The following is a 15879-nucleotide window of genomic DNA, read 5'->3' on the forward strand; positions in this document are numbered from 1 at the left end:
TTGCCAGATACTTAATTACTAGTTAGCAAATTGTTTTATTCCTCTTTCATACCAAGGAAATATCAGATAATCTATGTGCAAATCTGGACTTTTTTCAAATTCAGGAAAATGCATTTGATTCAGAATCCTTTTTGGAGGATTCAGTCTCTGTGCGATCCCTTAGAATCTCTTTCTGTTAACTTAGAGGTACCTTTAAAGCTCTTCAAAAATGAATCATATTGCTGTTGTCCAAGTCCCATGGCTTCCTTACACGCAGAGTGCATCACACTTAAAAACTGTTGAGACTGCTAAAAATAAGTTACAATGAATGACACATCATCTTTTTTGCAAGTTTGATATTAACACGTATGAAATAAAATTCAATTTGGATTTCAGTTTACATTAGTGAAAATCAGAAATAATTCTGTGTCTATTAGGCAGTGCAAAAGTAATATATACAAGGTCAAAAGCATATCCAAATTCCATCTCCTTTCTTAAACACACATAATCACTGGATTTATGTGGTACCGTTTATGACAAATGGCATGATCATGCAGTCTTTACTCATTCAAAACACCCACTGATTACCAGAAAATCCCCATCCTTCAGATTTTTTTTTTTGGCCTGAATCGTACTTATAATTGTATTTTTATGTCCTGTTGGTAATGTAGATCTGATCTGTCTTGGAATATGGCTGATCTGGATCAGGAAAGAAGGATATGAAATTTTCAACTTGCAGTGGTACCAGGGAGTGCTTATAGCAGCACTGATCGCGGTTGAGGTACGTGCTGAATTCACACAACAACTTTGGTAAAATGAGCAAAAAATTAAGAGTTAATGGGAAACGTATGCCCAGGTAGGTTGTTTTGTTTGCAGGTCTAATATGCATATAATAAGTTTTCAGGCTGCGACATGCTGTAGATTGAAGCCTCTTGAAACAGGTTTCAGTAGCTTTGCTGCAGTCTGACATTCACAGTTGCAGTTGTTACAAAGAATAGGGGTTTTTGTTTGTTTGTTTGTTTGTTTGTTTTTCCTTCAGGGACAGTGAGAAACAGACTGAGAAGAACAAATAATTCCATTCCAGAGGCGCACGCACATACTTAGTTACTTGCAGGACAGTATCTTTAACTGGGATCCTAAAACAAAGTTTTGGCAAATAACTTTTCCAGCAGGGAATTCTCTGTTCCCAGGGCCAAACTGCGTTTGGTTTTAAGTGGCATCCTAAAACTCTTTGCAATTAGTTACATAGTGGTAGTGCAGTGGCTACTGTAATTTGGCAGCAGACGTGTGTACTCAGTAAGAGATCTTGTGCTACACGGACAGTGGAAAAATTGTCCTGAAAATAACAGGGTTATCTTCTCCTCGGAGTCAAAGTGTGAGATGCTCTATTCCCACCAGCTGGCACTGGTGACCACTCCTGACCACTGCTATATCCATGCTGATACAGCAACCACTGGTTTAGTATCTTCTTCCACAGCTGTAGCAGATCACAACATCCCCAGTAAGAAAGCGTGGTCTGTAACAAAAAAAGAAGGCTACCGAGTGAAGCACAGCAAACATGTATATGATTTATAGTGCAGGATAATTTCTGAAAGGAGATTAGGAGAAGTGAAAAGCATTATTCATTTCAGAGCATGCTCCTTATTGCCTCAGGGAATATGTGTATAGCTTTACCAAAGGCCTAATGAAAGCTTTGCTCAGTGACTAATTTTTTTTCACACCTATTTCTCTCTTTATAAATATTTTTCTCCCCACCCCTCTGCTTCTTTTCATTTTGTTGAACACAGCAACACCTGCTGGCAGTGGTCCGGGAGTACTGCTGGAAAGACCCACAGATCTAACTCTTCAGACCAGCTGCCATTAAGCACTGCCAAGCCATATTAATGAGCTGCCTCTATTTTTACCCCTTCCTGCCAGAAAGGGCAGTTGCTCTTCGGAAAGACTGTAGCATGTTTTTTTTTTTTTCCCCTCCTCTCTTCTTTCTTTCTTTCTTTTTTCCTGGCAGCTTCAGAATCCAGATAATCATTGTTCATTTAGTGAAGCTGGGATTTCTCTAACTTAAATTCTGATGCCACTGATTGAGACCACATAAAACTCCAGAGTGATGCTAAGGCGATCGAGTTGGCTTGCAGGCATATGTTAGTTCCCTGCCGGGTCAAAAATAACTAAAGGGAAGGGACTGGAAGAGAAAGGGTAGTATACCAGCAACCTGTCTCTTTTTCCTTTTTGTGGATTTTATCTTACAAACCGTTAAAAAATGGCCCATTGCCACCTCATTATTCACCTACTGGAGGTTGTATGATTTACTGGCTGTTTTGGAATTGGGCATGGTACACAACGGTATTTGTGTGTCTCCGTTCTTGCTTTGAAGAGCAGTCACTAGAAAACACATTGGCACAGATTTCTGCGCAAATCAGCTGGAATCTCGCTCTGCTGTACCTTGTTTTACTGTAATAGCAAAACAGGATGTGCCAGAAACTTAGAAGTTTTACGTTTCCCCATTTTATGTAAATGGTCCAATTAGGGCCAGTCTTGCTGTTGCTGCTCACTCTAAAGCCTTTGCGTTGCTTAGAGGGGCCAATGTTTTCAATCATAATTAGAGAGCTGGTCAAAAAATAAAGTTCGTCTAAGGATAAGGACTCTGTCTGGAGGGTGGGGTAAAGAATAGCTTTCAAGTTCTTGCCTTTTTTTGTATTAATGAATGACACTTTTCTCAGGGGGGCAAGATAAGCATGAATGCTCTGTTTTAGGAAGATCTGTCTTCATTCAAAGTCAATCTGACTAACAAATGAAAGCATGTTGTTTTCCTTTCTAAACGATACCTCTGTCTTCTGCCATGCTGTTCATTGATCTTCTTTCTTTCCGATTCACTGAACAATGAACTGTTCCTTTAAAAGGGATATTTTTATGTTCATGTTATTTTAGCATATGCATTGCTGTTTTCCACTTAAAAACCAGGAGATATGCATGCATAAGCCAGGTGACGCAGATGATGTTATCAGCGTGAGATGAAATGACACAAATGTGTTCGATAATATATCAGTGCTTGCCTAAAACATGTGGGGGAAAAACTATTTACAGAGAGAATTTTCTTGAATTCATAGAAAGTATAGAGGTAAATTACGACTCCAGAGGGTAGTCCAAAGAACCGAAAGCGTTCCCACAAACTAGTGTCCTGCCTTGTTCTTATGGCACGAAGATTTTCAGTACATTACTGGACTAGTCATTCTTTTCTTGAGAAACAGCTCTGCAATGTGTAAAATGTCTCAAGTGATATTTCCAGAGGTTGTGATTAGAGTCGCATCAAATAATTTAAACCACACAGGGAGGGAGCTCCAGACTACAGATCCTATTTGGTTCCAAGTTGGATGAATAATTTATGGCTAAAGTTGGAGCAGCGTTTAACATTTATAGGTGAATTAAAGCTATTATCAAAAAAAGAGGATTACACTAAATTAATTTGCATGCTGTTTAAAACTTCAACTGTTGCACAAAGCATACATCACAATCATTCCTCATGGAATTGTACTTAGATAAGTGGAGTTTTATCAAGGATACATTTGGGCCAGCTGCAAAATAATTGGTAATGGCTTTATTTCTCTGGCAAGGCCAAAGTTCTCTATTCTGTGTTCCTTCTACTACTCTTAATCGAATCACAGCATATACAACAATGTAAGTACAGGCTTCTGCTATTTTTTAGCTTGTAGGGGCAATTCTCAGTGCCACTGAAGTTAGTGCTGTTTGTGGGATGAGAATTCAGTTGAATACAGCTTTGACTCTGAAGGTTAATATTAACCAACGGTGTATGGAAAGAGAAACTAGAAAGCAGGTCTTACATAAAAGCTGTTCAGATTATTTACCGATGTACTTCCCAAAGTAAAATTGCTTGTGGATTTTAAAAAGACTTATAGCTCTGTTTGTGGAGGAAGGCTGGACCCTTTGTTTATATAAATTGGGGTAGGTCTCCTGACTTCAGAGACCGGGTTACATCAGCAGAAGGCATAAAGTCTTTTTTTTATTTAACTTCTAAGCATTAATGTCTATTTTTTGGCTTTTCCTTTTAAAAATAGGTCCCTGTTCTCATATTTTAAGAAAGGTCCGATTTCATCTTGCTTGAGCTCCCTTGATGATGGGGATACATTTTGCCTATTATGTTTTGAGTACTTCTAAATCTGCTGACGTGTGGGAGGGAATTGAATGAAGCTCGTAAGCTTGCCACTTTCTTTGAGCTGAACTCAACGAGAGGTTACGCTGGCAAACCTTCCAAGGTAGTCATCATGTACAGGCCACTGGGAAAAGCTGCGGTGTCACACATTGACAGATATTCCCTCTCTGTGAGAGCGGCCAGCAGAGAATTGGCATAAATGAAATACTGAGGACACCAACAAGTGGCTTACAAAGGATATGTTGATTTAGTGCATCACTGCTGCTTTGTCCATTGTGAGTTCCCTGTGGAACAAATCACTGAGGAAAAGTAAATATATCCTGCAGTGAAAACGGTACAGGGAAGCCTATTTGCTTACTACCGCCAAATGAGTAGAGTAGTGGATGGGGACCCAGGAAATCTGGATTCCTTGGCTCTGCCCCAATTGCTGGGTGCCTTGTTTCCCCGTCTTTGAAATAGAGAGAGTCAAACCGATAAGGTTTAAAGGAATTCTGAGATCTGTGGATCAGAAATGACAAGTAAGAAGTTGTTGTTTAGTTTGTTGTTGCCATTTAGGATCTTGGAAAGACATCGTAAGCAGAGGTAGGATGTGGGTAAGGGTGCAGGCACTACCAGTTATGCTTGTCTGCCGTGGAACAAAGGGTCAGTGCTCCCAGTATTTTCTGCCTTTCCTTGGTACTTTTTGAAGTATCCATCAGTGTTGCTTTCTGAGGCATCAGGGATCTTCCAGGAGAGCCAGCTTCTAGCACAGGAGCAGTTTTGTTGTGATACTCCAATTCCGACATCTCAATGCATTGTAAATTACTATTATTGTATTCCTTCAGTTCCTTTAGTGACTATTGCTATTAATCCATCATTTCATATGTTTTCAATTGAATGTATTCAACAAATGCCAGGGAAGAAGCCTCCTCCTGTCTGAAATTGACTCCTCTGGTCATCCAGCCCTGCATCGCACAGGAGGATCTTGCCGGGGCTCCCCAGGGACAAACACACAAAAATACCTGAGTCTGCACTGAAAAGCTGACTCGTTCCTGCCGTTATCTGCCCAGTGCAGAAGCTTCTTCACATGGCATGATAACCGGCTAAAGCACATAGTGTGCAGTGAGGAACACCATGGTGTACTCGTCCTGCCAGCCCTGGTTTTCATTTTGATTATGTAAAATCACTTTCAGATTCATGTCCAATTCAGACACATATTTCCTGTGAGGGACGAGTTGGGGTTCCATAACTATTTTCAGGGGAACATTAGAGACTTCTGAGAGCATTTCACACTGGGGAGGCGAGGGAAGTGAAAAAAAGAGCTGTTAGTCACCATTTGTTTACTTAATGAAGGTGTCCTCCTCCCCTTTTTAGCAGGCACTGGAGATGACCCTGAGTTTCCAGGATCAAATTTAATCCTGCCAAAGTTTTGAGAATTTATCTCAGAATTCTCCCCAAATGTGGGGTTATAACACTTGAGATTTGACTTGGTAGCTCTGTAGTTATCCTTCACTGTGGATATATGGTCGCCAAATCTGGATTTAATTCAGTAATCCACTTCTGCTAATTTTTCTCATGTGACTTCGCATTTTATGGTTGAAATGTTATACTCGTAGTTCAGCGCAGGTGGGAAGTGTGACAAGTAGGTTAAATACCTACTTATCTTTGCCTAAGGAGTACAGTGTGCATCCACGATAAGGTGCAGACACGTTTATCAGTGAGCGCAAAATTGTACCTGCCAAGCTCAGAGGTCTCGTAGAAGCCCTTTTAAAATCAGCTTTAAAAACACCCTATAACAGTTGGGGGCAGAGAGGACTGGTACGCAGCTATGATGGCCGGTTGCCTGGAATATCAGTTCCTCTTCAATAACTTTTGTATGCGAACTATGAACTTAAAAACAGTTATTTTCTTTATTCATTGTCTGCTTATTGGTGTCATGCCCTCGTGCTGACTCTTGCTAAAAGGGGTGACATAAGGTAGCTCAGAATAAAGTTTTTGTGTGCAAACAGGGCTCATCTGTGTATCCATGCACACATTTTTTAATTGCTCCTTTGAAACTGCCCATTCAGGAACAGTAACGAAGCATCTAGGATGTATAAAACCAACAAAGAAGTGTTCAGATGTTTCTCAGGAAGCAGGTTTTTTTGGGGGTGGGCGGAGAGTCGGTTCAAATTCTTTGTTTTCTCCCCTTAAACTGAATTTAGCTCTTGTGATCACAGCCAAATTGACAGCTTTGGATCTGATGTAATCTACTTGCTCACAAGAGAGGTACAGTGGGGACCGCCACAGGACAAGCTTCCTCACGTGCCTTCTTGAGTGTGTGAGAGGCTAGTTCATCCCCTTGGTCTAGTTAGCTCTTGGGACAGTCAGTAAAGCTGCCCGTTGTGGCCTCTTGATTTGAACATACTCTCTTTGGGAGCTGAACTGAAAGAAGGGAGTAATTTCCTACAAATTAGCAAAAAGCCGACCTGGAAGTGACACTCAGGGAAGTATTCCTGAAGGATATCTGCAGCCCAGTGGGAGAGGGGATCTTGGAAGCATCGTGAAGAGATCTCCAAAATAAGCAGTTTAATGTGCAGCATCAGTCAAAGAAGCCAACGAAAGGCTGGGCATTATCAGGAAGGGTGCTGAGAACAAGACAGTGGGCACCATTTTGCCAATATATAAAGCTTTGGTGCACCCACAGCTTGGGCGTTGTGTGTAGTTCTAGTCTCACATCTCAGGAAGGACTTAGGACAATTAGAGAAGAACTACTAAAATGATTAAGGTGGTGGAGCAGCTGCCTAATAAGAAGAGATTAAAGGGCAGAGACTCTTCAGTTTGGAGGAGAAGGCTGAAAGAAGATGTGCCTGGGGTTTAGAAAACCGTGCAGACGGCAGATAAGCTGAATACATCACTGTTGTTCACCAAATCCTGCATACTAAAACCAGGGGAAACTTGTTGAAACTAGTGGGAGAAGATTTAAAACAGATACAGGGCTTACACAATGGGACTGAACTTCTGGGATTTGTTGCCACAGGAGGCTGTGGAGGCACGCTGTATCAGCAGACTCAAAAAGGTCCATTAATAACTACCAGAGGGAATAGGCAGGGACATATCCTTTAGCATCCTTAATATAACAATTGCAGATGCTGGGGAGTTTGAAGGGAATGGCCTGTGGAAAGCGGTCAGGCTCACATCGTCTCTCTAAATAGCGTCTGTCGTTGCCACTGTTGGAGCGAGAATTTGGGGTTTTAGGGGCCGCTGGCTGGGCCCCGCAGGGCATTTGTCATATCCCTTCGTGGTGGTGAAGGTCCTGTCCCCTGGGCCCCTGGGCACTCTGTGGAGAGAGGGAGAAACCTCCTGAAGGTGATTCAGAGCGGGACATAACTGTTCCTGCCCTGAATCACCCCTTGGAAAAGCCTATCTCTCGCCATCAGTTGTAAAGGAAATCTTCCCCAGACAAAGGTTAGCCTTCTGAATAACCACGTTAGTCACAACTGACACAGGTTGGGGTTGAATTGCTGGTCTAAAACTGAAAAAAAAGTCATGTAGAAAAACCCATTCCCCCTGCCCCACCTCACCCACATGCCAGTCATTTTGGTGAGTTTTTATGATGGAAAACGCTTTTATCAGAGCTCGGTATTATTATAATGATTATTGGTTAACTTTCAGTCCAGGCAATTGGAAACATTTCCTCAGCCAGTGATGCTGAAGAAGTACGTCAAACTCTGGTTAAGATGAAAAGTTAAGAAAACGTCTTTTGTGTACGTTAGACTGCTTTCTCATAGTCTCAAAGCTGAATCACTGGGAAAGACTGCCTCTGCTGTCTAGCTGCGAAGCAGTCCTGAATTATTCAGGTATGGCTGGGTGTCCTAATGTTTATGGGAAGCTTACTGCATGTCACAGGCTGGAAATAGAAACAGGCTACGAAGCTGGCATTGCAGAACGACATTTGGATCTGAAAGAAGGGTGAACGTTAGAACGTGATTCTTTTATATGAAGCTGTCCCAGTAGCTTCCTTTGACCACTGCAGCTTCTAGGAATGGAATAACCGCTTAAGGGAGAGTTTAGTATTTCATTACCTAATCTCCACATACAATGAGCTATTTAGATGTGCAAATGTAGACTTTTTTTGGACGTACATTGTACTAGAGTTACAAATGTCGTGAGGCATTTTTAGGCATCTGCTGAAAATCTGGTCCTTGCAGGAGAAAAAAAATACTCTTTACAAGCATATCCTGAGATTCATGAATGGGCTACAATGCAAAAAAACTGCACAGAGTACAAACTCATCTTTTAAATATGTTCTGACCATGATGTTAGGTATAAGGGATAAAAAGACTGATCACTGCTCGCATGAATACTTAGTACTTAGACAGCGCTTGACAGGTAAAGAACTATTCAGAAATCAACTGATTAATCTCTGCTATATACTTGTGAAGTAGGTATGGGTCTTTCTTGTTTAAATTGGAAGACACAAGGTGAGAGTTTGCACACAGTGCTTATTCAGCTGTCTAGAGCTACCAAAGAAGTCAGTGTGAGAATGGAAATAGGAACCTGCCGTGGTTCCCAAGCCCTTCGTCCCTACTTGAGAGAATACTTTACTGCCTGCTTATGAACTGTAAAACCGTTCCAAGCTGCACAAAGCCTCCAACAGAAAATCTTTAGGATACAGTTAGCTGGTCTGTGCCTGAACGTTTCAGTCTCTGTAATACTCCTTAGCTCATCTTCTGGCTGAGTATCCGGATATTACCATCGGGACCATTATTCACTGATTCAGCTCAGAAAATTCTTTTTCTTCCCCTCACAAGATGCCTTTGTGAAAATAAGAAGCATAATGTTATTAGTGTTTGGACAAGTAAATGGTTATCTTGCACGCTCCATCCTTTGTTTGATTCATGTTCAGGAAAGACATCTCCTGAACAGCACCAGCTCACAGAACTTTTTAGTAATGTAACGTCAAACCTCCATAGCTTCCATTTGAAAATGTTTTCTTAGCAGTGCTTGCAGGACAGAGGAGGGTTTGGAAGTAGTGCCATATGCCCTTTTTATTATCAGTGCAAATGCTGTCCACCTGACGTGAAAAAGTTAACCTGATAGAAAGAGTCCAAAGTATCTGACCTTCTCTCAGGGCACCTCATGGTTATATATTGCGGGCTGCACAATGCAAGTGCTGTTACTCTACAGGGGTAAGAATTCAATTTACACTGGCAGTGCTTTCACAAGAGCATTTCAGTTCGGTGGGTAAATATTTCCAGGTGGCCAGCTCTAATTTTAGGGAGGGCAAATTTGCAAAGGTTAAATAGCAGGCAGGATTTCTGTAAGTCTCTATCAGTTTAGAAAAAGAAAATGTAATTAAACACAGCATTCTTCCAGAGATTAACTGGAGGCTCAGCATTCTACATTCCACGTCTAACTTTTTAGTATTGTTGCTTTTATAATCCATGCTCCAGAGACGCATAAGTTCCTCTTGCAAAGGCAGTCTGGAATTAACAATGAAGAAAAAAGTTATTATAATGTCAGCAGATGAAGCAGAAAATGGGGATCCTGTAGCCTTATGTTGCAAAGGTCGTAGGGTAGTTTTTGACCTGTTTTGAGTGTATGTGTGTATGTTTCATGAATAGAGAAAGGCAAGAGCACACTGTAGGCCAACCAAAACATCTTTCAACTGTAAACTTGAGCAGAAGAATTAAAATGGTGGCTCCTATTCAAAAGTTCCACTAGAAGCGTCCTTCCAGTTTCAAGGGCTCTTTGTGTCGTGAGATGCTGTTAGCCCCTTGTTAGTCATTACTGGAGAAAAAAACTCAACAACACACAACTAAGTTTGGTCAGTTTGCTCAGCTGCTGTTGATGTCACCCCTTGCCCACTAAGAGTAAGTTACTGTAATAATTCTCCGTTTTATTAATCATAACTTTGGAGAAAGCAAAAATTAGGTGACATCATTGTTCAAGAGGACTGGCTAACTCATGCTCAGCTTTAGTCAGCTTTACTATAACATCTCTCATATGTCATATGAAAATAATTACCGGCTCTCACTTTCCACATCTGAGCAATCATCCTCTTTTTCCCTCTTATATGAGGTTACAAGCCTCTGCCTATTTCAAACACCTGATGAAGGTGTAATCAATTCAGAGAGAAGAAAGAGAACATCTTTAACTGGAAGTCGTGACCTTCCATAGGATCCTCCTCGAATGACATCACTTGCCATATAAAACATTAGTGATATTTACTATACTGAAAACATTAGTTTCCACAGTATGATATATTAAGATGCTTCAGATATGTGTTGTCATCATATTCAGAAGGTATTTTCAGTATTGGTGTATTCCTCTAGGTATTTTCTGCTCTGCCTTTGTTGTCCAAGTTCATGACACTACACTTAAAAAAAAATGTTTAAGCAAGGAACAAAATAAGAAAGGTTTCAGGAAGAATACAAGAATGACTGAACCTTATGGTATGGATACCATAAAATGTTTGTTTGTCCATCTATCTGTATAAAACAGCAAATGTGCCAAATGTCATGGGCAATTTTTTTATTGTTCATATTAGATGGATTTTTAATTAGTGATTTGCCAAGAAGCCCATGCCTTTCTAGTCTTGCTGACCTTAAAGCACATTTTCTAAGACAAAGGAAGAGACAAAGTCTACCTTTCACTTTTAGTTCCACATTTCACTGATTTTTAGGCCAAAAGGTACCTTCTTACTTCAAGAGAAGGGTAGCAGGGAAGAAGTTAGACAGCGAGGGAGGATTTTTTTCAATAGAGCAAGCAATTCATGCACACTGGAGAAGGAAACACAGGCAGGACTTTGAGTTAGACATACCTGAGCCAGAATGGCAACTCTTAAGGGTCAGGGGAAAAAGTAGCCATGGCTGCAAGAATGGGAAGGACAAGGCAGACATGTCAGACACAGAGGTAGGAGAATTTCTATAGAACACTGGGAAATCTGGGATAGATGTTTCTGTAGCTTTCGGTATTTCCATGTTATCTGTATAAAAGAACGGGTATGTTTCACTTTGGACAGTTAGGTGGTTGGAGGGATTGGTCACAAATAGATACCTTTTCTCTAAAGATCTGATTTCATTTATATTGCAACCAGTGGCAAAACTAACTTTGATTTCAGCTGAACTGGAGTTAGTCTTAAGCCATTCTGCCTATGGTCAGCAGTCATTTCCATCTCTTCAGCTTGGTGGTGTTTGAGCTTATGTGATATAATTATGACGGTCTCTGTCCCATTCCAAGTAGACTAGGGAGTTCTTCAAGAAAATATCACAATGTGATATAATTGTGGAATAATGGATTTAACACCTTATGGTCCAGTCTCACCTCCTACCAGATACAAGATGTAGAATTTCACTCACAAATACCTGCATTATCAGCTCTGCAACATGATCAGATGAGTATCTCCCTTTTACAAATATATCCAGTCTTGATAACAAAGATGCTAAGGACTAGGTTCAAGAACATACCAAGTTCCTAGATTCTCATGAACATAATTTGTTGAATCTTTATAAAAGAAATGGAGAATGAGACACATCTCTTCATAAATTGCTGGAGTGATTAATTGCCATTATTAGTAAGCACCTTTGTTCCTGTTTAAATTTAGCTAACTTCACCTTCCAGCCATTCTACTTTGTCATGCCTTTGTCTGCTAGTTAGCAATGCCTTTACTATCCAGGACCTTCTCTTCCTGTGAGAACGTGGAAGTTGTCATCAAAATGGAATCTTAATATTCCTTTGGAAGGTTAACTGTTTGAGCTTCTTAAGTTTATCGTTGATGAATAGTCTTTTCAGGTTCAGTCATTCTTACATTTTTCCTGAAACCTTTCTGATTTTGTTCCCTTGCTTAAACAGTTTTTCTTTTAAGTGTAGTGTCATATACTTAGACGGCACCAGTTCCTTACTCCTTTACAAAACCAAGCAAAAAGCTTTGCTTGTTTGGCTTATGTACTGTGGCCTCTTAGTTCCCACCCAAGGGTAATATGGCACATCCCATGCATATGGCATACATTCTTTGTTCCAAGATGTATGGCATCGCTCTTCACTGTACTAAGACATCTCCTGTGCACTGGAACAGAACTTACTGAGTGGCTCAGCACATAAGACAGGTCATAAATGTATAAATGATCTGTTGTTATTGTTATTATTTGCCATTGCACTAAACTTTCACTACCTTCAGCTGTTGCCAGTAATGTTTTAATATTCTATTGCATGTTGTGTATTCAGATCACTATGCTAAATAACACTTGAGACACTGGAAGATTCACTAGAACGGAAATGAATTTTTTTTTTTAAGCAGTTGCTCATGAGTAGTTATGTTTATGAACCTACTGTTAGTTATGTATAAACCCTCTTAATGTCTTCTGCATTCCAAATACTAGATGGTATTCCATGAAACCTTGTGGACTGTTATTAATTATGTTACTATTTTTTTACTGAAGGAATCTAGAATCAGTTATTTTGCCCTCGTTCAATGTCAAGGTGTCCAATGTAAAAGAACAATTCTCATCCTACATACCTGTTTTAAACCGAGGAAAAGCTTGAATTAATAGAATCTTTAAGAAACAGACAGCTTGTAATGAAACTAAGTCTTTTTATCTAATAATCTAAAAATTTCCTTTATTTTACAAATATTAAAAGTCAACACTCATAGAATAAGAGAGCACTGAAGCCAGCTCCTTCAGAGTGCTTAGAGAAAAAGTTTGAGACCTGGAGATGGTTAACACCAATAGATTCTGGGGAACAACTTCTGTAGTTATTGCTGGAATAGAAAGTAATCCATTATAAAACATACATACATTCTCTCATTTTCTTTTCTATGGAAAAATAGAGAACAGAAATATTTATCATATGCATTTGCCTTTTTCTCTCATTATTGCCGGCAGAAAAATTCTGAATAGAATTTGAACTAATGTATTGTTAATGTTCCTTTTCTGCCTGATTTATATACTTGGTGGAACAAGAAGTATTTATTTTTACAGTTAAGCACCTATTGATCATGGAGTTTTATTCATGCTTTTACCTTACCTAATCAGTTATTTTCATTCCTCAGTGTCTAATTTATATTCACTGAAAGAGCATGCTGTTCAATATTTCAGCAGAATCTATGATTTTAATAGGTACTTAGGGCTTTAGGAAAAGAAGAAAAGCATATCACTAAAGAACACCTATAAAATAAGGTGATTTAGAGAAATAAACATTAGTATAGATAAGGACCACTTAACTTTGGTCATGCTTAATCTTACAATCTGCTTAGGTTAGCCACATGCTGCCATAATGTTTAAATGACAGTCCTCAAGGCATATTTAACATCATGTTTGTTGTCATATATACATGACATATACATATATCATCATGTTTTGCCTAATTTTCTAGTCCAGTCTGTCTTGAGGTACCCTATAACCTTTAAAAAGAAGTTGTCCCTGTCAGGTGTGTTCCTAGAAGAATGCAGGGAACTTGTACTGCTACTACCCATAAGGCATAAAGAGGATTTTGGTCTCCAGGTCGTTAATCTGGCACCTTTCGTGAGTGCTAAATTCACAGCCAAAAAAGACTTAGCCTATGAAATAAAGAATCTTGTATCCATTTCAAATCTCAGGGCAAATATAGGCAGTCAGAAATTAATTGCTCGGCTTAGAAGTTGGCTAGAATTATTTAACTTGCTTATTCATAAAATTCAATGTGCCTAGATTTGATAACTTGTCCCTGTATGAACCCACTCTATTATTTGCATTCATTCACATGATAATATACCAGAATGTGTGTTAGCATTGTGTTGCAGGATATAATGCACCACCAGGCAGTATTATATGACTTAGTTGTGAGAAATTTTATTTTTGCTTGTTCGATTAAGTGAATTTATGTATGTTCATGTATGATTACGTCCGCACACATATTTATACACATAATTAAATGAGTGCGATCAGTGTTTTGTGAAGTCAAGTGCTGACAAGTTAGGGAGTAAGAGAAAAGAAGTGGATTTTTCGAGGCTGTGTCTACATGGATTGTCCTGTGCGTTTGGGCATGCCAGTTTATGCTTACTAAGCAAAGTTTCTTTGGGCTGTGTATGCACCTCAGATATCCCATCTCATTTCCTCACACCAAAAAGCAATGGCAGACTTGGTGAATGTGCCTTAATAGCACTCTGCATCTTCTTAGTGGTTGTGATAATGGGATAAAAGAGTAAGAATGAAATATTGCATTGTAGCATTCCAGTAGAAGAGATTCAGTGTTGATTTCTTAATTTCATTTAGTCTTAGATAGTCATAGATGACTGAGACTACCTTTTTTTTAGTTCATGGTCCACCTGGCCAGTACAGTAGCCATTACTTTGTGTGGTGAGTGGCTAAATGTTTTTTTGTCATGTTCTAACAACTTTACAGGCTTTGGATCTTCTTTCATTTTCAGGCTGTGACATTCATTTTACATCATTTTTGAGGGAGTTGCCACTGTGGAGTGTCTTCATCTGAGGTCCTTCTTTGAAAATAGGTTGCTGCTACTCTTGAAACTAGTCTCTCTTTTTGTGCTACAAGGCAGAGATTGTCCACTGGGAGCATTGGGCTTCTTCAGAGAGCTCAGAGGGTGATTCTCCTTCAGGCTGTCATGACTCCTGCCACCTCAGACAGGAAGACATACAGACCAGCGGAAACCCTAGGCACTAATCACTATCCCTTGCGTCAGTCAAGAAGGTGACTGCAGTCCAGAGACCGCTTTTTGGAGTGTACCAGACGTGTTGGTGCTAAGTGTGGCTGTCACCATGGGTCTGTGGGATCCACCAGCTGAGGTCATGCATCACATTATTTCCACTTCCGTGCCCGATGCTGTCAGAAGTGGCATATGTGGTACATGTAATAGGTAGATGACTCCTCCACTTGCAGAACTGACCGTTTCGGTCCGTCTCTTTCAGGACAGAGTTCTGTAACTGTGGTTACATTTGTAACGTGTGCTGAGTTAGTCATCCCTCCTGCCTAGCATCTTCGTTCTTGGATTTTCCTTCTTTGTCTCTAGGGTCCGAAGTCTCTTCTGATCAAAACTCAGGTTGCCATTTATAAAAACGTAACTGTAAACATCATCGTTGCCTTTTGTAGCTGCCTTGCAAAGGATCCTTTCTAATTGTCCTTTGTAAGTCCTAACTAGTCACAGGTCCCATTTCCATCTATGTTTGCATCATATTCTACTGGTGTTCCTGAAGTCTTTCATCAAAGTGTCTTAATCTCCAGCTTTCATTCCCAAGAGAATCAACGAGGACAGGTTTTACTTGTCACAGGGGAGATGTGAGACTATCGGAATGTCCCCATACCACTTTTTGAGATATCATTGATCCTTATAGGACAATTCCTCTGAAAGCTGCTAGTAATTTCCCTTGCAGCATCATAGCAAATGTTTTACTGGAATCCAAACTATCTCACTTTTCTAGAAAACTGGTATTTGATATCAAAGAAAATTATGTGGCTACTCTGGCAGAAGGTATGTCTGATAAAATCCTGTTCCCCTTTTACCTGTTTTCTACCTAGCTGCATGCCCTCAGTTATTCCTTTATTCAAAGTACTCCTGAGCTCAGTCAAATGCCTTTTGTTGCCTGGATCACTCTTCCCTCCCTTGACTCTGGCTGCCACATTCAAAATTTGCCAGTAATTCCATGCTCCCACAGCTTGACAGATTTACTAACAGATTGTTACCAGGCTTACTGTTTAATAGGCCAGGTTTTTTTAGAATTTTGGGGTGGCAGTTGCCCTGTGATTTGAGCATACTTAGCTCTTTCAGTTTTGTTTTCA

At 40.0% G+C, this 15879-nt stretch overlaps 1 protein-coding gene across 1 annotated transcript in view; it reads left to right on the forward strand.

Moving 5' to 3' along the window:
* The window catches only part of LOC104147055 (uncharacterized), a 105207-nt gene that overhangs the window by 834 nt on the left and 88494 nt on the right, over positions 1-15879 (forward strand). Inside the window, exon 2 of the mRNA XM_068933741.1 lies at positions 651-760. Within this exon, the coding sequence (XP_068789842.1) occupies positions 651-760 (110 nt within the window). The remainder of the gene's footprint in view (positions 1-650; positions 761-15879) is intronic.

The sequence above is a fragment of the Struthio camelus genome, chromosome 2, assembly GCF_040807025.1.
Source record: "Struthio camelus isolate bStrCam1 chromosome 2, bStrCam1.hap1, whole genome shotgun sequence".
NCBI lineage: Eukaryota > Metazoa > Chordata > Aves > Struthioniformes > Struthionidae > Struthio > Struthio camelus.